General features: G+C 41.7%; 1 protein-coding gene across 1 annotated transcript in view; it reads right to left on the bottom strand.

Moving 5' to 3' along the window:
* Mmp20 (matrix metallopeptidase 20 (enamelysin)) overlaps positions 1-23,384 on the bottom strand; it is a 46,738-nt gene that overhangs the window by 5,540 nt on the left and 17,814 nt on the right. The window contains exons 7-8 of the mRNA NM_013903.2: positions 15,262-15,398; positions 14,293-14,449 (exon numbers count right to left, since the gene is read on the bottom strand). Coding sequence (NP_038931.1) covers positions 14,293-14,449; positions 15,262-15,398 — 294 coding nt within the window. The remainder of the gene's footprint in view (positions 1-14,292; positions 14,450-15,261; positions 15,399-23,384) is intronic.

Here is a 23,384-nt window from a genome sequence, read left to right as displayed (position 1 = left end):
ACAAAAGGGACATTTCATTTGGATTCAAGGCACGTGAGATATAGATTCCAATGAACCACTTCCTAGCTGTGTTATTTTAGCATTCATCTTTATGTGTGAGTGTGTGTGTGTGAGAGAGAGTGTGTGTGTATGTGTGTGTGAGTGTGTGTGTGTATGTGTGTGTGAGTGTATGTGTGTATTAGTGTATATGTGTATGTGTGTAAGTGTGTATATGTATGTGAATGTGTGTATGTGTGTGAGTGTGTGTATTTGTACATGAATGTGTGTATGTGTGTGAGTGTGTGTATATGTATGTGAATGTGTATATGTGTGTGAGTGTGTATTTGTATGAGTGTGAGTGTATATGTGTGTATGTGTGTGAGTGTGTGTATGTGTGTGAATGTGTGTGTAGGCCAGTGGACACCTTGTGAGAATCTGTTCTCTCCTTCTACCACATGGTTCTCAGGGAATGAGAACAAGCATATTCTTTTAATTGTTCAGTCTTCTTGCTGATATACCGTGTGGTATGTTGGTCCAGTCATTAAAAATCTCAGAGATGCTTTTTTAAAGTGTTGAACAAAGGCAATAAAACATCCTACCCAATATTGCTGAGAAAGCAGATGGGGGTGACAGAGTGGAGAGATCCTGAGATACTGTATAGCATGACTCCCGGCACATGACAAGACGACAAAGTGACTATTAGCTGACCTTGACTATTACAGAAAACATTTTGATTGATAATCTACTACGTGCTATGATCTGCTAAAAATGCTGCTGTATTTTCTTATCTCTAAAGTCTTGTCTATGAAACCTGAATACTGACTTATTCATTCATCAACATTTGCCTAATCATTTAATGTAGATTAAAGGCTATAGCAAGGAGTCATTGCCAGTGACTTAGTGATATCACAATGCAGAGACACTCAGTGTAGGTTTTCAAGTACACCTTCCTCTCCACATTTGAAACTGCAAATGTTGGCAAAGCACCTGACTTTCTGTTTAACTTAATATAATACTGTATTTAAATTGTTGGTTTGTCAAGCATTTCTGGTGGCTTGCCTTTGTTCTTTTGAGACAGGGAATTCATGGAGCCCAGGTTGACCTTGAATTGGCTCTGTAGCTGAACTCCTAATCCTCCTGCCTCTACCTCCCTAGTACTGCGATTACAGGCATACATCACAATATCCCACTCTTTCTGGTATATGCAGCCAGTTTCTCTTTACTATATGACACTCTTCCATTGTCTGTACTCACTTCATTTTTATGGACACACAGTATCAATCAAATGAGTTATCACATTTGTATCTACCAATTCAACACTTAAAAAAAAGGTAATTGGGATTGTTTCTACCACTTGATTGTTATGCTGCCACCACAAATATTTGTGTATAGCATTTATTTCTTTTAGGAACAGGCCTGTGAGTATAACCCTGGACCTAATGTAATTCTATTGAACTTTCTCAGGTAGAGGAGCCAGTCCTCCATGTGGCCCTAGTAACTCTTCACCCCATCAACTGTTGTATGAAGGTTCTGCCTTCCCTGCATTCTCAACAGTATTTGTTAGGATTTGAATAAGTAGTTGAACTTATATTTTTCTGTAAAAGTTTTACTCATTTTAGCATTTGTATGTGAGGCATTTAACCACTTTTGACTTAATTTTATTCACGTTGTGAAGAGTCCAGACCCATGCTTTTATGTGCGGCTCTTCACTGGTACCAACAGAATTTATTGAGAAGAATATTGCCACCCCACTGAATGTCCTCTGCAGCTTGTGAGCCAGCTTACTACAGCCATATGGGTAGAATTCTGGAGTCCACACTTCATTCCATCGATGTACCTGTGTGTCCTTATGGTGCTCACACTTCTTTGGCTGTTGCTTCTTTGTAGTGAATTTTGAAATCAGGAAGAAAGGATTGTGTCTATAAATTCTTCTCATTCCTCCTTCATTCCTTTATGTTTTAGCTCTTTGAAGGCCTTGGTCTTTCCACATGAAGCTGCCATTCAGCCTGTCACTTTGTACAAAGCAGCAAGTGACACTCTGATAGTATGCTCAAGCTGCAGATCCATTTGGGAAACATTAATATCTTCAGACTTATGTGGGCTTGCAGCCCACAAACATGCAGTGTCTTCACATTAGAGCTTGTGTGTAATTTTTCATTGATTGTTCAGTTTTTAGACAGTGCATTTTCAATTTCTTTTTAGTTTATTTTTTAAATATCTTAAGTCTCTTTGATGCTGTATTACACAGTTCATTTTATTTCCTTTAGTCCTTGCAAACTTGTTGAATGGATTTGTTAGTTTTAATAATTTGTTTTGAGTCTTAATTATGTTTTTCTTTTAAAAGACTATATCACAGACACGAAGAGAAATAGTTTGACTTTCTACTCTGGATGAGTTTCATTTCATTTGCTCTTGATGAATTGCTGTGTTTGGCACCTCCTGTAAACTTAATGGCCGTGGAAGGACTGGAGATCTCTGTTTTGCTCTTGACTTTAGTGCAGACAGCTATCAGCCATCCACTGGTCAGTCTGATGTGATCTTTGGGCTTGGCACAGATTCTTTTTCTCTAGTTCAGGACAGTTGTCTTTATTTTATCCTATTTCTATCACTGTCATTTTTTAAAATTATAAAATGATGCTGAGTTTCACCAAATACTTTCTGCACTAGGAGGACAATCCCAAGGTTTTTCTTACTTAATTATCATAAAACATGACACTATTTGATTTCTGGATATTAACAAAAGCTTACATTCCCATAAAAATTCTTCTTCATCTTTGTATATAATTATTTTAAACACTTCCTGATTTTCTAGGCATTATATTTGGAGTACTTTTACATTAGTATTTACAAATAAAAGTTGATCTCAAGGTTCATTTCTTCATAACACCTTTGCCCAATTTTGGTGTCAAGGACTTGCTGGCTCATATAGTGAGCTAGGTGGTGCTCTCTTCTATGTTTGGGGTAAGTTTGTGAAAATTTGGTATTTGTTCTTCTTTAAATGTTTTTGGTAAAAATTACTGGTGAACCAATCCTTCCAGAGAAATTTAATATTATGAAATTATTTGTTCAGTGTTATTTCAATTTGAATATCTAGGGTAAAATTTATTTTATAAGAATTTGTAAAATTGTTCTTTTTAAAGATTTATTTTTGTTAAGAAGAAGCATGTGCATGCATGTGTCTTATAAGAACAACATTTAATTGGGGCTGGCTTACAGGTTCTGAGATTCAGTTCATTATCATCATGGTGAGAAGCAAAGCAGCTTCCAGGGCAGGCATGACGTTGGAAGAGCTGAGAGGTCTACATCTTGTTCTGAAGGCAAACAGGAGAAGACTGGCTTCCATGCAGTTAGGATGATGGTATTAAAAGCCTATGCTCACAGTGACACATGCAACAAGGCCATACCTCCCAATAGTGTCACTTCCTGGGCCAAGCACATTCAAACCACCACAGTCCACTCCCTGGACCCCATAGGCTTGATTAAAGAGTCTATGGTGGTCATACATAGCTACAGCATAATGCAAAATATATCTAATCCTACTTCAAAAGCCCTCATTGTCTATAGCAGTCTCAACAATGTTAAAATTCCAAACTTTAAAGTTTCTTCTAAGATTCATGCAGTCTTTTAAGTGTAATCCTGTATAAAGTAGAAAAGATCAGACAAAAGCAAGGCAGAAAAACAGCTTGGCAAAGGCCAGACTCCACATCTCCATGTCTGATGTCAAAGCACTCTCCAGACCTCCAGCTCCTTTCTTCCTTGTTGACTGCTGTTGGCATTCAGCAGCATCAAACTTCATTCTCTTGGGCTAGTTCTATTCTCTGTTAGCAGCTTTCCTTGACAGCTTTTCTCACAGCTCTGACATCTCTAACATCTTGGAGTATCCAAAGCAATGTCAACTTTACAGCTTCTTATTCCAATGTCTGAGATCCACACATGATCTTCTGGGCTCCTCCAAAGGGCTTTGGTAACTTCTCCAGCTCTGCCCTCTGTAGCACTTGAGTCTCTGGTTGACTCCACTCCACTGCTGCTGCTGATCTTGGTGATCATCCCATGGTACTGGCATCTCTAATTCGTTGGAGTCTTCCACTGCAACTAGGCTTCACAGATAGCTTCTCATAGGCTCCCTTCATGGTGCTAAGCCTCAGCTTCTTTGCATGACCCTTCCATCCTGGGCCCTCAATAGCAACTGGGGCTGCATCTTCACCAATGGCCTTCCATGGCCTTTTACAGTGCCAAACTTCAACTGCTCTCTGTGACCCCCTTTATGCCTTCAAAACCTGTACCACCTGGGTGACTCTTACACATTATCAAGATCAGTTCGATATGAGGTACAACCTTAACTATCTCTGAAATACAACTTCTTTATGCTCTCTGTAAACACTTCCCAGAAGATTTCACCTCAGTGATGCTGGTCTCTTCTTAATCATTACTAATTTCTTAGCTCCAGCTAACCAACATCAATTGTCCCAGTAGTCCCTTCTATTTTTGACTCTAAAGCCAGAGCCACGTGGCCAAAGCTGCTGAGTTCTGCTACTTGATGAGGCTGGAACATGGCCCCTTTCTTCTATTACATTATCATCAGCCTTCTGTTTTCCATTTCCTGCACTGCCTAAACTTGGCTGTCCTGGAACTTGCTCTTCAGATTAACCTTGAACTCAGAGGTATGGATGGCTCTGTCGACTGAATGCTGGGAATAAAGGTTTGTATCACCATTTCTGGACTTAAGCTTTTCTCTAGTTGGAACTTGTTCTGCATCAGGCTGGCCCTGAACTCAGAGATCTGCTTGTCTCTGTCTCCTGGGATTAAAGGCATGTTACCACCATGCGTAGGCCTAAGCTTTTCATGGCCACTATACCTCAAGATCTGGATTAAAGGACCATGTCTTCTAGCCTCAAAATCTGGATCAAAGATGCACCCTCCATTTCTGGATTGTAGTTCATTTCCAGATTAAAAGTTGAAACGAAAACAATAGCCAGGTAATAACAATGTCTAAATATAATTATCCCCTTTTCAACTGCAAAAGCGTAAACAGTAAGTTTAGCTGGGTAGAATCTTTCCCAGAGGTCACCACTCCCTTAATTCCATTTAATATCTTTGAACTCAGGATTTAGCTTCACTCCATTTTCTGGTGCCTCTTTACTCTTTGAGTCATGTATTTTGTATTTTTTCTTTTTAAGCTTGCTATGCTTAATCAGAATGTTCTTCATGAGAATAAACCAGAGGAAAATGTATTTGCTAGGTTTTTCTGAGCCTTCCTTTTTCAATGCAATTAATCTGATTCTTTTCACCTTAGACTTTGCCTTAGGCAAACTCTTCAAACAAAGGCAAAAAGCAGCCACATTTTTTTTTTTCACAAAAATACCACAAAACCAGTCTCTAGGCCACAAACTAATATTCTTTTCCTTTGAAACCTCTTGAGTCAGGGCCTGTCAGTTCAAATCATCGTCAGAACCAATGTCTTCCATATTCCTACTAGGAAGGTCTATTAAATCACACATAAAGCATTCCACCGCTTCCCAAATCCAAAGTCCCTAAATCCACATTCCTCCAACCAAAAACATGGTCAGGCTTATCACAGCAATACCCTGATCCCTGGTACCAATTTCAGTCTTAGTTAGGATTTCCGTTGTTGTGAGGAGACATCATGATGAAGACAACTCTTATAAAGGACAACATTTAATTGGGACTAGCTTACAGGTTCTAAAGTTCAGTTCATTATTATCATGGCAAGGCAGGCATGGTGCTAGAGAAGCTGAGAGTTATACATCTTGTTCCAAGGCAAACTGGAGAAAACCAGTTTCTAGGCAGCTAGGACAAGGTTCTTAAAGCCCACCCAACAGTGACATACTTCCCTTAACAAGGCCACACCTTCTAATAGTGCTACTCCCTGGGCCAAGCATATTCAAACCACCACAATATGAATGTGTGCCCGTGGAATTTAGAAGAGCGGGTTAGATCCCCTGAAGCTTAAGTTACAAGAGGTTGTACCTGCCCAGTTTGAGTTTCAAGTGCTGGGATTATAGGTACCAACGGACATTATAAAGGAACAGTTGGTCATTACAAAAACTGTCAATTATTTTTATAAGGTTAAAGAGCCTTCACCAACACACAGGTACTGACAGTTCCTCTAAATGTATATAATACGCTCAGATGTCTGTGATGACAACTGCCAAGCAGGACAGCAGAGATAAAATTATCAACAATTCAAAAAACACAGACAGATTTTTGCTATAGTTGCTTTCAACTAAATGCTTTTTTTTACTTAATTAAAATACTAGCTGGGCATGTTGGCACATGCTTGTAGTCTCAGCCCTCAGCAGTCTGACACAGGAGGATTGCTGAGTGTTTGAGGCTAATGTGACCACATAGAAAGGCATTGGTTAAGATAGCCCCACTTCCTATAAACAAAACAACAACAAAAAGGAAAACATTAAGCAAAATTCTGTGTCCATTAGCTGCTTGTCAGAAACTACGGCAACAAAAGGTTGAAATTAATGAGTATAAAAAAGGTATGTTGTGTGCTAACAGAAGAAAATGCCAGAGAATGGTTGTAAGGACAAAACAACAACACCCCCCCCCCAATAGAAACAAACCATGATGCTTTAAGATTTACACCATTGGTCACCTTCTCATCATTCTCCTCAAGGGACTGATTGAGAGTTGACACCACTTGTTTTTGCATCAATTTGTGCCTTGGTGTCTCACTTGAGGGCATCTTGAAGTACCACTGACTGAGAGTCAGGGGATCTTACATTTGGGGCCTCATCCTGGGATTTGAGGAGACCTCCCCCCCAACCAAGTGACCTCTGACTAGGCAGATAGGAAGAAGAAAGACTGAGCTCTGCAATGGCAATAGGCACCTAAGTACCCCAGAGGTTCCACATGAGTACCAAGTTGGAGATGAGGTATATGTTAAGAGACATTGTGCTGAAAACTTGGAAGCAAAGTGGAACGGGCCATTCCTGGTGTTGTTGACCACCCTGACTTCCATTAAAGTGGATGGAGTAACTGCCTGGGTTCATATGCCAACTGGACAGCATCCAGACACCTGAGCAACTCCTCTTCTGCAAGTCCAGAGAAACCATGAGATGGCTATGGTGCATCTTCCTTCCAGTGCTGAGCCTCAGCAACCCCTACAACCCTACCAAAGTGACTTGGCAACTACTCTCAGCCACTGGGGGAGGGATTACCTTAATGTGGGGGACGAGGAACTTGTGAATCTAAATTGTATACTGGAAGTGGCCTTGGAGGGTGGGACTTAGGGTATGGACACCCGAAGTTTAGGAGTGTCCTACAAGAAACCCCCATATATGTGTGCCCCTGAGATGGGAGAAGCCAGCAGCAGGCCCATCAGTGTTGGGGGGACAACCATTTCTTCTATGCTACCTGGGGGTGTGAAACATCAGGACGCACATACTGGAAACCATTCCAGGGGTTGTTAAAGATTAAATGGCCCAGGTGAGAGAAGAGCTAGCCAAGCAGAAGAGAGAGAGAACAGAGTCAGGGCTGGTTTGAGTCTTGGTTTAACTCCTCCCCTTGGTTAACCACCTTGTTAGGACCCCTTAATTGTTCTCCTGCTGTTGTTGAGCTTTAGGCCGTGCATAGTGAACAAGCTTAGAGCCTTCATAAAAGAGAGAATGGGAGCAGTGCAGCTGATGGTCCTGGGACAACAATATGAGACCCTGAGGACAGGGCCTGAAGAATATGAGTTAGTTACCCAAGACCACTGAGCATAGCTCCAGGATTGGAACTTGTACAAGAAAAAAGGGGGAATGAGGGACCCTAAAGGCTTTTTCCAGTCCCACACCCTCCTTACAGCTTCCCCCTCCTGCTTGGTGTCAAGGCTAGGCCAAGGCCATTCTCCACTCACAGGAACATTCCTGAGTAAAAAATTCCCAGAATGTATTGACTGACAGTCACCTGATCCTGTGGAAAGTCCCAGGTAGAGTTCAAATGCATGTCTTGCTTGCTAGGCAATAGATTTAAAGGTCAATATGCTTAGCCAATAAGTTTGAACTGTAACCTTGCTGATGTAACCTGTATGCCTAAAAAGTATAAAAACTTGTAATAGCCATTCGGAGTCGCCTTCTCGTCACTTGACTTGCGTGACTGACTGAGGGTTGATCCCGATGCACTGGAAAATAAGCCTCTTGCTTTTGCATGAGGGGGTGAGATTCACACCATCAGTTCAATTTATTTTTATGTAATCATAAGGCAGCCTCATAATAAAAAGCAAAGACTGATGGGACTACAACGAGAGAAGAGAGCGTGGAATTTAACATAGCTCTATCAAGAAGGGAGGAAGAAAACCTGAGGACAGAACATCTGAATGAGGACTGCTTGAATGCCTGTCCCACATTACAAAATGTCCTCTTTGCTGGGCGTGGTGGCGCACGCCTTTAATCCCAGCACTCAGGAGGCAGAGGCAGGCGGATTTCTGAGTTCGAGGTCAGCCTGGTCTACAAAGTGAGTTCCAGGATAGCCAGGGCTACACAGAGAAACCCTGTCTCCAAAAACAAAAAAACAAAAAAACAAACAAATAAAAAAAACTCAAACAAACAAAATGTCTTCTGTGATGTTCCTCAGCCCTACACTACAAAATGTCCTCTGATGCTCCTTTGAGGTGTTGCGCTGAAGCCCAGGCCTCACATGTCAGGCAAGTGTTCTCTCACTGAGCTACACCCCAGCTCAAAACATCTGTCTTCTCTTGTAAGGCATTGTTTGCCATGCTTGAGCCACCAGGCAAGGCAGAATCCATGCCCCGTGACTGAAATGACACAAAATACTCTTTTAGCTAAGATCAGACAAACTTCTCTCTATATTTGTAAGAGCTTTTACAAAGGAACTATAGGCTGGAGAGAGATGGATCAGTGGTCCCATCCAGAGGACCTGGGTTCCATTCCCTGCACCCATGTGCTATCTCACAACCACATTTAACTCCAGTTCTAGGGGATCCACAGACTTCCACAGGCATTGCATGCACATGGTACACAGACATAAAAGGAGGCAAAACAACCATACACATAAAGTAAAACTAAACAAATATTTAAAAGAGAAAAAGAAGGAAGTGGCAGTTCTATCAAGATGGCTCAGGCGGTGAAGGCACTGTCTCCAAGTCATTTGTCTCTAGGACCTACATGTTAGCAGGAGGGAACTGACTCCTGTAAGCTGTACTCTGATCTTGACAAGCATGCCATGACATTCCACCATCCCCTCCAACAATTAAGTGGATACAAAATAAAAATAAACAGATAAACATGCCCCTGGTAGATATCATATAATTGGAACTTCTTTTAAATCGAACCCTATGGATCTTGCTATACTTGAATTTAATATTAGTGATAAGCTAGCTGTATGTCTGCTGCTTCATCTTCTGGTTTTTATACATCTTATACTTTCCCCCTCTATTGCTCCTTACTATTTTCTTTGTATTGGTGAAAATTTTCTAAAGAACATTTTAGTTTTTAAATATTTTCTTAGGTTATTTCATCAGTAGTTATTTATGAGCTTACCATGCATTTCTTTTTTGTTGTTAAGTTTTAATTACTTATTTCTTTAACTCACAATGGGTGACATTGAACTCTGGCCCTCTTGCCTCCACATCTCAAGGGCTAGGATCATAGGCATGCAGTGTACAATGCCTCAGTCCGTACATGTCTCCACTTAAAAAACTCAGCTTTCAGGCTGAGGAGATAGATGGCTCTCTTGGTAAAATGCTTGCCTTGAATTCCTGGGCATTTACGTTCACTCCAGAGCATCCATACAAAAAGCTGGGCGTGGTGGTGCGTGCTTGTCCCAGAGCTAGGGGGGTGGAGACAGACCGGTTCCCAGGCTCCTTGTTTGCAAACCTGGCCTAGATAGTAAGACTTAAGAAAAGAACAACGCCTAAGGTTGTCTTCAGGCCTCCACATGCCTGGACCTGTGGACCTGTATGCATGTAGACAAACACATCCACATACACACATCCACTCAAAACTCAAAGCAAAACTTCAAACAGGGCTTCAGATATATAGTATCTTAATTCAAGATAGAGCGATGCCCTGATCAGCTCTATTTTATTCCCATTGTTATTGGGATTTTTGTAACATATTTATGAAATAGTTTTTATAACTATGATTTTATATAGTTGCATATTTTGTAATGATGCTTAGAGACAGAAACATAAGTGTTGACTTTTTTTTTGTTGCATCAGTCTTTTTGGTTAACATTGTCTGTGAATGAGTGTTATCATTTGGTATCACTTCCACAGCTCAAAACAGTTTTCTTCCATACCAGCAGTAGGAAAAAAGTGTGTGTGTTTATCTGTATTGTAGTGCACAGTATGAGTATATGCATATATACATGTACATACACACACACACACACATATATATATGTTAAATTGATTCCCAAATCAGTTAAGAGAAGACAAAAGAAGAAGCACATACTACATAATTACATCTTCTGGTGCCAAGTGAACTTGCGTATGTGTGAGTGTGTATGTGTATATTATACAGGATCACTTGCCGTCAGCATAAATAACTTCATTATTACTTGTAAGGCAACTCAGCAAGCCAGAAATTCTCACAGATTTTGTTTATTTGAGAATATTCTGTTTCTATCTATGTATTCCCCACTCCATATCTCTTTGAGACAGGCAATCACTATGCATTTTTGGCTGGCTTGGCACCTGCTATGTAAACCAGGCTGACCTGACACTCACAACATTCTTCTGCCTATTCTTCTCGAGCGGGGAGTAAAGACATACACCACCATGCCCCGTCTCTCCTTCCAATTTAGCAACAGCTTTGCTACATGTGGCATTTCGGTTGGGAATTATTATTTTTGAACACATTGAATAGACTTTTTGTGGCTTTGTGGCCTCTCTTCTCTGATTTCTAGTCATGTCATATTACATACTGAGTTTATCTTTTCTTTAAGATATTTAGTAATTACCTCTTTCCTACAGAGTTGACATGGATCTCTGCAGAAGTCACAGCTCTTGGGGCTCGTATTCTCACTACCTTGAATGAATCACCTGCGGTTTTCCCCATGCTCGCTGCCCATTCTTACCCTGGTGCTTTCTCATCAATTGCTCTGTCTGCCTGGAAGCCACCTGTCCCCACCCACTCCTCCTGCCCCTACCCACTCCTGCTCCCATTCAAACCTGCCCCTACCCACTTCTGCCTGGGAAACTCCCACGCGGCCCTGGAAGGGGGTTCAGTCCTCACTTCCCTGGGCACCTTTTTCTGCCGCCTTTGCTAGATTGCCTGTTTCCTCCTTGATCTGGCTTCCTGAAAGTCATGCCACCTCTGACAGCGGTGCTCTTGCATTTGAACTTCTGTTAATCATTTATCTATAGATCTACTAGGGCTATAGGATGATTTCTGGTTACATATCAGGTGACAGGCATCCCACATTCTTCTCCCCCACCCTTTCTTTTTCAATTTGGTAACTGTGAAGTTAAGTACAGTTTCTGCTTCCATTTTATAAATAAAGAAATGGAGAGCTAGCCTGCTCATTGCTGGTCAACCTGCTGTAAACGCCATGGCTCCCTTACTCCTGCTCACATCTCTCATTTGTCTTGTGCCTTACACTGGGGATTGAGCTCAGACCTCAACCTTGCTGTTAGAACGATGGGGATTGAGCTCAGACCTCAACCTTGCTGTTAGAACAATGGGGATTGAACTCAGACCTCAACCTTGCTGTTAGAACATTGGGGATTGAGCTCAGACCTCAACCTTGCTGTTAGAACGATGGGGATTGAGCTCAGGGGTTCAGACTTGATAGGGGAGCTCTACTTCTGAGCTATGTCCTCAGTCCTGCTGTGCACACTCTCCACTGGAAACTCTGTGGCTTCTTTTGAGCATCAAGATTCCAGGAGAAAGCCTGCGACATACTCATACCCAATAGCTGGGTTTAATAAAGTGATTTGACAATAGGTTTTGTTTTATTTTTAAGGCATTCACAAGTAACATTGATTTTACTTTACTATTCTTACTTTCGCTACTTATTATTTTTTCAATCATAACATAAAAATCTTTAAATGAGAATATCTCCCAGTAGTACAGGCACCCAGAAAGGAGAACGTGGAAGATGTGTCCTTTTTAGCAGTGATGCTTCAGCCTACCATACAGACAGCCTGTGTTCTCATTACCAGTGTGAAGGGAAAGGGAGAGGGACGTGTGGATGCGCAAACCACTCCACATACATTCAGAAACCATCCATCATAATGAAAGCACTCCCACCATATGAAAACCCCTTGTTCCTGTTGCCAGTGGTAGATGAACGAGAGCACTCAATGGGAGAAATTAGACAATGGAAGAAAAAAAGAAATGTTGGAAGGAACTCTCTACATCTAGATCACTAAAGGTTTTTCCATGGTCTCATGGGATGGTTCAGCAGATAGAAGAACCTGTAGTCAACCCTAGCAACTAGAGTTAAACCCCAAGACTCCCATGTTGGAAGGAGAGAAGCAAGTCTGGCAAGTGTCTTCTGACCTCCACACGGTGCCATGACATGTGTGCCCTCCCAATATCAAATTAAAAAATCAGTAAACAAGCCAAAACTCAATAAAGAAACAACATATAAAGAAAGACTTCCGTAATAGACAGTCACAGAGATCCAGCCCGAAAGACTTGATGCTGTGTCTATCCAGGGCCAGAGAGATCATTAAATCAGAGAAGCTCTCTTTCCCTAACCTCCAGTTCAGAAAGAATTTGGGACCTCTGCTCTCACCAGACCTCCACTCAGATATACTTTCCCAAGCATTGTGGTGGGTGATAGACTAAAGGGAAGAGAGACTGTAAGACTGCAGGCAAGCCCTCTGAAGAGATCACTGGAACACTGAGAAACTTCAACAATCCTCAGGTGTACTTCCTCACCCTGCCCCATGCTCATACAGGTGTCTGTCCATCTGAGTCACTGAAAATTCACCATAGAGATCAGGTTACTCACCCATCGGGGCTCTCCATGGCTCTCAGAAGGGTCAACATTCATTTGGATTTTCATATAATAATAATAATAGTAATAAATGTTATATATTCATGAAATATATATGCTTTAAATGAGTTACTTTCTTTTGTTCAGATTGAGAGTGAAAATATTGAGAGTGGGAGAAGATATGAAAGATTTTTTAATGTGAATTTCTTTTGCAAATGGTTATTTAAGAGAGATAACATAAAATGATGCAAATGATGCCAGGTGAAGAGGTACACAACTTTAATCTGAGCACTTTGGAGGCAGAGGCAGACAGATCTCTAAGTTGGAAACTAGCTTGGTCTACAAGCCTGTTCCAGGACAGCTAGGGCTATGCAGAGAAACCCTGTCTTGAAAAGCCAAAATAGGGGTGAGAAGGTGAGAAGGAGAGAGAGAAAGAGAGAGAGAGAGAGAGAGAGAGAGAGAGAGAGAGAGAGAGGAAGAAGAAGAAGAAGAAGAAGAAGAAGAAGAAGAAGAAGAAGAAAGAGAGAGAAGAGGGAGAAAGAGAAAGAGAGAAGAAGAAGGAGGAGGAGGAGAGAGAGGGAGAGAGAGAGAAAGAGAGAGAGAGAAAGAAAGAGAGAGAGGAGAGATTGCAAACATAAACTGAAGTGAGAGCCGGTGCCCTTGCCCCTCTAATTTCCAGGGCTCTGCCATTCATATGAGGTATTTGTTACAGCCACTGTCTTAGAACCTGTTTTACTTCTTGTTTGACATTTGTGAAAATGAGCTACAGCAAGGAGAGAATGGAAGTGGGGATGCAGAGGCTGAGGTAGTCTTTGAGGGCACTTGGCAGAGATCAGTTCTCAGTACCAGTCAAAAGACAGAACCTTATCAGGTAGCTGCAGTGTGGCCCTATGTGCAGTGACTGGATGCCAGGTCAGACCTTATACTGATCTGCTTATTATGGACTCCTGAAGGACAGCCATGGGGTTTGTCTAATTTAGGTAGAACGACTTCTCTGAAAGGCTTTTCTTTTAAGCAGAACTCTCCTTCAAAGACAGTCACATTTGAGGCCACCTCTATTTTTACCCCAAATTACAAATATTTCTAAGTTCCATTTTATGTAATGGTGTAGTCTGTTCCCACTCAGATATTTCTATAAGATAGTGATGAACCCCGAGACGCCATCTCCATTCCTTCAGGCCACTGGGCCAAGTCAATGAGTTCACTGAAATCTTAAGATGTTGGTCCTAAAGACAATCAGCTGACTGACTGTACAGTCCTGTATCTTAAAGACCACCCGGTGGGCAAGAAGTCAGCAGGCTTATTGTTAAGTAGCTTGTCTTAGTTTTTACAAAAGATTTTTTTTCTTTTTCATCAAATACATGCAGAGCATAAAAGGAGTGAAGCCCGCACCTGTAGTATTCCTCTCCCACAAAGAAAAGGGTCTTCTGAGGCTCCTTGAGGTAGACAGCAGCATCTATTCGTTGCACATGCCTTGGGAACCCGAAGTCATAAATTGTCCGTGGAGGACCTTGCATATGGAATCCTCGAGTGACCCAGTAGTGAGGACCTGGAAACAAAGGTTAGAGTCTACAATGGTTCTGTAACACTCACTAATACATTCCCCTCTTGAAGATCTCTATTATGGATAGTGAATGGGGCTAGTTCCTGTGGATTTAAGTATCTAGTTACTCAATTCCTATAGTAATAGACTTCAAACTTCCCTGAGGCAAGTCTACATTTATACCTTAGGGAAGCAGTAATAGTGATACAATTGTGTCTTCTTACTCTTATGTCTTTATTTTTTCACTACATCTTTTGTTAATTACCTCCTCTCACTTCATAAGGAAGAGGGGACAGCTAATGATGATGCTTTTCCCTTAAGTTGACAACAGTTTAGCCTTTTGCCCAGAAAAATAGCAAAACCTCATAGCTGTGCCTTTTGGGTAGCTTTTGTGGCTATCTATTGCTGAGACATATGTTCAAGAGTGGTGCCATTCTAATCACTTCGCAGATGAGAAATGGAGTCTCAAGGCAGTTGGGAAATGTCTTAGAGTCAGTCATAGTGAAGGTCTGAAGTCAGACACTGCATTCCTGAGGGGCCATCTTTGGAAATCACAGGAGGCTGTGCCCGGACAGCTGCTCTAAGCATGACTCTGTAGCAGCATATCAGTTAACATGAAAGGCTCTCACTGGAGTGTGCCATGCTGTTCTACAAGAGAGGCCAGGAACTGGTTTTAAGCTCCCCATCCCTGGCCATGTAGCATGGTGCCCACTAAACTCAAAGGCTCATCCTGGGGACAGTTGATAGGCACTATCATTTCTTCCATGGCTACAACAGTCCTGAGCAACACTTAGTGTCCATACGAGATCTGTAGGTACCTTTGAAGAAGAAAGCAATGCCTCGTTCAGCCACTTCGTAAGCCGCGTCCACATTGGACATTAGCTGGGGAAAGGAGCTGGTGATGGTGCTGGGCCGAATCCCTGTTGGCAAGTGCACCTGCCTTCTCCAGAAAATCCTATTGGGTGGGTCAAAAGAAGCCAACAACAAGGATTGGTTGAGTTCTTACATTTCAGAGATTAAAATGACACTATAAGGCATGTGGCAGAGAACATTGTGAAACCCCCAGTACCATTTGCCATGTTTATAGAGTGACTTATTATGATGATGATGATCATGATGATGATGACAGGGTCTCATGAATCTCAGATTGCCTTCAAACTCATTGAGGATGACTCTAAACTTCTGGTGCTTGGCTTTCCACTCCTGTGTGATGGGTTTCAGGGGTGAGCTGTTATGACTGGTTTTTAGTTTTTAACCTTATAAAAAGTTTCTTCTTATTATTCATTGTATCACACCTCTGAGACTTCACTCAATTCTTTATTATTTACTCCAATATTCAAAACATAGATGGGTAGAGTAGTGAGATATCCATTAAACATACATGGTCCTAAACATACAGTGGTCCTAAAGATCACTACATGCAAATTTCTTTTTCCTATACTACTCTGGTTGTTTCCAAAATTAAAATCACAAAAAGAAATCGAAAAATGACCAAATTTCTAAGCAAAAATTAAAGTCTACTTGTCATCTAAAAATCATAGAAGATTACTGGAGATTCTCACAGGTATTATAATCTTAATTTTCACATTGTGGCAGTCTTGATTTAAATTATTGCAGATACTGTAAGGACTAAATTGAAGCAAAGTACTCATTCTACTAATTAAAAATTTGTGCCACTGGGACATAAAATTTAATGCTGTCTGGTGACAATGTTGATTGTCATAGCTAAGGCTGGGAAGTACCCTCAGAATTAGGAGTAGCCAATGTAGTCAACTTAGCAAGGCTTACAAGATTATTTAGCCCCAAGATAGGAAGCATGGTTTTAAATAGTCTATTACAATATTCATATCCATGCAGTGTTATACTCTATATAGCCCTTTCTATTCTTGAAAACTTTTCACAAACTAGTGGGAGAAGAAAACTTATGTTTGATAGATAATAAAACAATAGAAGATAGTTTCAGCAGATTAAAGCAAAAGATGAATTAGAATGAAACAAAGAAGTAGAAATGTAACCTCCCTGAACTGAGACTTGTCGGCACAGGATAGGCCAGGACACACAGGAACTTTGTAATGAAGCAGATGGGTACCAGCAGTCCATATCTAACCTCTGATAAGGAGAGAAAACAGCAGAACTTGATAGGACCGGCTAGCTGATAAGATATTCATTGCCAATGTCTGTCTTTGTGTGCATGGTGGCTAACTCGTGCAGCACATAATCAAGACTCAATAAATATTTGTTGGCTAATGCCGAAGGGTTGAACGGAATATATTTGATCAATAAATTTCATAGGTTATGAGATTTCCATTTTCTATTACTAGAACTCTAACTAATTCATTCAAATTGATATTACCTTACTGATAGCCTCCTCCTAGGTCTTTGCTCTGTGTTTGTTCTGGGACCTGGGGGTGGGGGGGTAGTCAGGATCATGCCTTACCCATTTTTTTTTTTTTTATCTTGGGGCTTAGCATAGTGCCTGCTACCTCTGATCCATGTTGTGTAACTCTTCTTCTATTTCTTCTTCCTCTTCCTCCTCCTCCTCCTTTGACTCCTCCTCCTTCTTCTCCTTCTTCTCCTTCTTCTCCTTCTTTCCTCCTCCTCCTCCACCTCCTCCTCCTCCTCCTCCACCTCCTCTACCTCCTCCACCACCTCCTCCTCCTCCTCCTCCACCTCTTCCTCCTTCTCCTCCTCCTCCTCCTCTTTCTCCTTCTTTGGCTGGGAACTGAATTCTGAATCATGCTAAGTAATAGAGCTACCTCCAGCCTGAATGTGTTTTCTTAAAATTTCCCCCATGTATGACCCTTTTAGGTCTGAGAAAAATTTTAAGCAACCCAGTATATAGGCATACAAAATAACAAATTGAACATTTGTTGGTGATAAATCACAAAGAATTTTGTCTTAATTTTAAATTTCTTTGGCATAGATATAATTTTTGGCCATTTATTAAAACAAATTTGCCCTCTAATGAGCTGCTTGTTTGTCCAGCATAGACCAGATCAAAGATATATTAATTTGATACTTCCATAGGAGAAAAATATTAACAATCTCTGTTTTCCATAAACTATTATAAAAGTAGAAAGCTTTACACATACAGTAGTAACACAGAAATCCATAACATACAATAGTCTCAAATCTGTGTGAAGGTATCAGGCAGTATAGGCAGGGAATTGCATGCTGTGACAGCCTACCCAGAAAAAGCTGTGCATGTTGTGTGATGAGAAGCAAGGCTATGGTGAAGTTACACAACACACATGGGTGAATGCTGCTAGATACATCTGGGATTCATTACATGTTTGATTTTTTTGTTGTTGTTTGTTTTTACAAGACAGGGTTTCTCTGTGTAGCCCCAGCTGTCCTGGAACTCACTTTGTAGTCTAGGCTGGCCTCGAACTCAGAAATCTGCCTGCCTCTGCCTCCCAAGTGCTGGGATTAAAGGCGTGCGCTACCACTGTCTGGCGTTTGATTTTTAACTACTATTTTGGCCACTGTTTGTTCAGAAACTTTATTGTTGACAAGCTTTTGCTTCCTGTGCATTGAGGTGCCCATCATATGGAGTATTGTGACCATCTTCCTTCCACACCTGCCTAGGCAGATCTGTGTTTCTCTTTCAGGAGACGTCTTCATCCCATTTCAGACAGTCATGGCAATCCAGCTCAAGCCGCATAGGGGCTCTGTCTTCTGTCCACGATACCCCGTGTCCCCCTTGACTCTGCTGCTCTGGTCCTTTCCCTATTTTCAGGAAGGAGAGGTACCTTTCTCCTCTTTTGGATGCTCCTAGTTGCTGACTATTCTTCTGGGATCAGGGAGTGTGGTACAAAGAGAAAAAGAGGACACAGAAGACATACAGACATGACCTGCCAGATCCCTGGGAATAAACCAGGAGAAGTTAGGAAACAGCTATCAGCGTGGGTAGGTGATGGCTAAAACTCACTAGTCTGAGTAACAAAGAAACAGGGAACTTAACAAAGCAGAAGAGGGGAGAAAGTCCAGAGTCCATCCTGGAGGTGTGGCTGCGCTTTAAGGAGTTTTCACGGTCCAGCCACTTGCCAGACTGGAGCCATGGCCTATGATCTTTGAAAATCTGCTCTGTACTTCCAGTAAAAGACATTCTAAAGAGCAAAAACCAAGGAAAAGGGAGCTAAAAGTTATGTACTGAGAAAGGAAGGGGAGGTGCTAGGGAAATAGTCTCATCTAGCCACCCTAGAGGAAACAGATCCTCTGGGAACTGTACACTCTTGGGACTGTGAGAGCCAAAGTTCTGTTTTAATGCCTAAGAGGTCTATGAAACAAAAACGCCTCTGACCTGTAAGCCCTTGCCCAAGGACAGGTACTTCCTGAGATGTTTGAGGCTATTGTGGAGATAACATGACACATGTTTTCACTTCCCTAAACAGATTTGTTTGACCCAACTCCACTACGTGTGCTTGGCCACATGTGGGCTGGAAGTGCATGGGCAGGAAATACATCAGGATATACCTTGCCCCTGACTGGAATTAGGTGGAAGGTAATGATTGCCCCTGATTGGACCTGATGGGAAATGGTGGTGAATTCTGGGTTTTGCCTTTTTTAAACCCCTGCAAACCCAAAATTCCTCAGGGCCATTTTCTGGGAACCCACAGATGGACCTAGCCAGAGAGTTCAATCAATCTGACCAGTATTCAATTTAAAGCCTGCTTCAAACTTGACTTTAAATTATGGTAGTGATCTTATTTTCAACAAATGAAATTAACAGGGACCCAGAGCAATTGCCACTGGACTGTATTAGAAACCTGGCCAGGCAAATAACCTCTAGATAGCCAGGAAGAAACTGAGTAAGAGCCATAAAATATTCAGTGAGGTGGACATTTGGTCAGAGCTGAGGTGTGGCCAGTTCTAGAGGTGTGAACAGACCATCAGACCTGGGGAAACCCAGGGAACCCGAGAGAGCAGGGATGGTTTTAGGGATCTGCTTGTATTTCTGTCTCCCTTTTCTTCTTGTTCTGTTCCTAGCCAGGGACACTGCCTCATTTTCTCCGCTGCCTCGTTTTCTCCAACCGTGTCCTTATTGACTCCTTCTCTGTCACTTGGGCACAGTCACCAGCCCCTCTCTGCCTTCTCCCTGTCTACTCTCTAATTAATTTCCTAGCACAGACAGTATCATTGGTGCTCCTTTACTTCCTGCACACAGTATCATTCACACAGCCATGAAGACAAAGGAGGGCCTACCCCCATTCAGAAGAGAGAGCTCACAAGTGACAGAGTCATCTGTCATTTTGTCTGGATTCTTAATCCATCAAAATTAGTCTAAGATAGCACTCTAGCACCCGTTCTCTTCTAATGCAGTAACCTTCAGAGCTTGGTGATGGAGAGATGGCTCAGTGGTGTAGTGCACTGGCTGCTTTTCTATGGTTCAATTCCCAGCACCCACATGGAGATTCACAACCTTTTATAACTCCAATTCCAGAGGGTCTGACCCTTTCCTGGTACCAGGCATGCAAGTGATGTACATATAAGCATTCGGGCATACACATAAGATAAAATAATCTTTTTTTAAAGATTTATTTATTTATTTATTTCATGTATGTGGGTATACTGTCACTGTCTTCAGACAGCACCAGAAGAGGGCATCAGATCCCCATTATAGATGGTTGTGAGCCACCATTTGGTTGCTGGGAATTGAACTCAGAACCTTTGGAAGAGCAGTCAGTGCTCTTAACCTCTGAGCCATCTCTCCAGCCCAAAATAAAATAATCTTAAAGAAAAAAGGAAAAAGAAAAGGCTGCACCCCAGACAGAGTATGCAAGAGAGCACTTTCTTCTGGCGTAGTTATGTTTTTCTCCATTCCACAGACTCCTGGGAAACATGATTTCAAATATATGACCTAATGACAGCAGTTCCTGATTTTGTCTCTCCTTCCTATAGCATTTTGCATTTCTTTTTTTCCACTGGCTCCTTGTCCTGTCTTCAAACATCTTTGAAATCCTTTTTATTCTCCCCTGCTATTGCCTCTTCTAGCTGCTATGTTAATTTCCCCTTTCTATTAATATGATTCATAGGTGGATGATCTATGTTTACTATTTCCATTTCTCACTGTGTGCTCTGTGACATCCATCCTTGTCCCTTCCCCCACCTCATCCTTTTGTTGGGAATACATTCCTCAGTTAGCCCTTGGCCTTGTATCACAGGCTGTCATGCCAAGCCCTTACTTTGCCTTGGGGCCATTGTCTTCTAGTTCTACTTTGTTTACTTTTAGGTGAAATGCAAGCTGCTAAAGCCAAAATGGAGTCATGGCAGGCTTGAGGCAAAACAGAGCTGTGTGATCATGAGGGCACATGCCTATGATGACAATAATCCCTGTACTCAAGAGAATTATTTGAGCTCAGGATTTTGGGACTGGCTTGGACAACACAAAACCCCATCTCAAAAATAAAAAAGGGAAAAGTCAACAAAACAGAACTACCTCGAGAATTATGGGGGTGAATTTAGTGCCTTTATAAAAAGAGATACCAAGGGTAGATGAGATGGCTCAATGGGCAAAGATGCTTGACACCAAGCCTGACAATCTGAGTTTAAGCCCCAAGACCCATCCTCTGGAAGGAGAGAGTCAACCTTCACAAGTAGTCCTTTGACATCCACAGGCACATATGCACCTACACAGTAGAAATCAGTAATAAATGTAAAAAGGAGAATGTATGTGAATGTGAAGACGTCAGCAAGCATCTAGTAAAATGGCAGCTGCCTGTGCAAACCAAAAAGGGAGATTCCAAAATGAAAGTTGTCTTCGAGGTACTGTCTTAGCTTCCAGATCCATGAGAAGCAATGTTGGGGTTTGGGCTCTTGCTATGTATTGTAATGCTAAATACTGGCCTCCAAGGCCTAGTTGCCCCAAGGATGAAGAACAAGAGAATTTGCATATAGATCCAAGTGATGCTATGTGACCTTGCTGACCGCACATTATTCCTGATTGCTGAATAGAGATGCCTACAGCCTATTGCTGGGCAACATCAAGATAGGCAGGGTCTGGAGTTCCCAGGTTTGGTGTCTGAGGAGAACCATGAGGGGGAGAGAAAGAGAAGAGAAAGAGAGAGAAAGGAAAGAGAAGGAAGATGCCATGGTTAGGTGAGTCATAAAAGCATGATCAAGAGGGCTGGCCAATTGAAGTTAAGAGCAGCCCAAACAGAACATGGCAAATTATAATTAGGGATTATTAATGAGGAAATAAATTCTAATAGCTTAGAGGGTAGACATCTGCCCGGCTCTAGTGCTGATTAAGGCTTATTATAATAATAGAAGTTATGTGTCTTTTATCTGAGAACTGAATGATCAAAGGTGGGGTAGAAACCCTGGATTGAGATTAAATAACTTCTACAACAAAACAGACTCTGCTGTAAGTCACCTAGTCCTTACTGTGTTCTTATGGCAATCAGAGCACAGTGATATCTCCTGGGCAGAAGGGTTCTGGGTAAATTTTATGGTTCCCCTCTCCTTCTTTACCAGGCTGGCTTTGAAATCAGGATCCTCTTGCCTAACTCCTAAGTGATGAGATTATAGACACATGCTACTACACCCCAGCCTCTCTCTTTTCTGAGTGAACAAAAAGTATTCTTACAGTAATAGTTTTAAGATCTTACCATATCCAGAGATCCATCCCATAATTAGCCTCCAAATGATGACACCATTGCATACACTAACAAGATTTTGCTGAAAGGACCCAGATATAGCTGTCTCTTGTGAGACTAGGCCGGGGCCTAGCAAACACAGAAATGGATGCTCACAGTCAACTATTGGATGGAGCACAGCGCCCCCAATGGAGGAGCTAGAGAAAGTATCCAAGGAGCTAAAGAGATCTGCAACCCTGTAGGTGCAACAACATTACGAACTAACCAGTACCCCGGAGCTCTTGACTCTAGCTGCATATGTATCAAAAGATGGCCTAGTCGGCCATCACTGGAAAGAGAGGCCCGTTGGACATGCAAACTTTATATGCCCCAGTACAGGGGAATGACAGGGCCAAAAAATGGGATGGGTGGGTAGGGAAGTGGGTGGGGAGGGTATGGGGGACTTTTGGGATAGCATTCTAAATGTAATTGAGGAAAATACGTAATAATAATATATATATATATATATATATATATATATATATATATATATATAAAAAGATCTTGTCCCAAAATAAAGAACATATTTCTCAGACCCCATCTCTTCAGGAACCATCAGAGGATCTCAGAGTTCATCCCCATTTCCTAGCACAGCTCTGCCTCCTGACAGGACTGTTGCCACTGCACACAATTCTGGCTCCTGAGCATGTTTTTTCTTCTGAGTACAGCCCTTCCATTTGAATTTCTGTCTTTCAGTGGTGAAAAAAAAGTTTGACAGATTCCTGTAGCCCAGGCTGGCCTCAAACTCACTATATAGACAAGAATGACCTTGAATTTTTAATCTTTCTGACTCTCTCTACCTCCTCAGGACTGGGATTACAGATATATGCTACCATGACCAGTTTATGAGATTCTAGGGGTCTAACCCAGGGATTTGGGAAGGTTAGGCGAACACTCTCCAGACTGAGCTACATCCCTGTCCACACAATGCTTTTTGAATGTTTTCTTTCATGAGACATGCCAAGACAGAGCTGCTTCTATAATTTTTGACAGTATGGCAGTTGTTGGTAACCAATGTGGACTAAAAGGACACTTTTCCAGTGAAGAAAAGGGTTATACACATATTCCTGAGATCCTATGCCTATCCTGATATCATTAAATTTCCTCCAGTAAAGGAAAGAGTAAGGGTGAATGTTGCTATGTTTCTATTTTCTTCCATAGAATTATGAAGGGATCATGAGGACAACTGTCAGATTCTATCAGAAATCAGAATATGAGGCCAGATGATATCTATGATGACAGCTGACAGACACTGAAAAACCCAGAGGCCTGAAAAATGAGGAGTTTAGGAAAAGCCATCCACC

This window comes from Mus musculus, chromosome 9, assembly GCF_000001635.26.
Source record: "Mus musculus strain C57BL/6J chromosome 9, GRCm38.p6 C57BL/6J".
NCBI lineage: Eukaryota > Metazoa > Chordata > Mammalia > Rodentia > Muridae > Mus > Mus musculus.
This window is presented reverse-complemented; position numbering and strand designations above follow the sequence as displayed.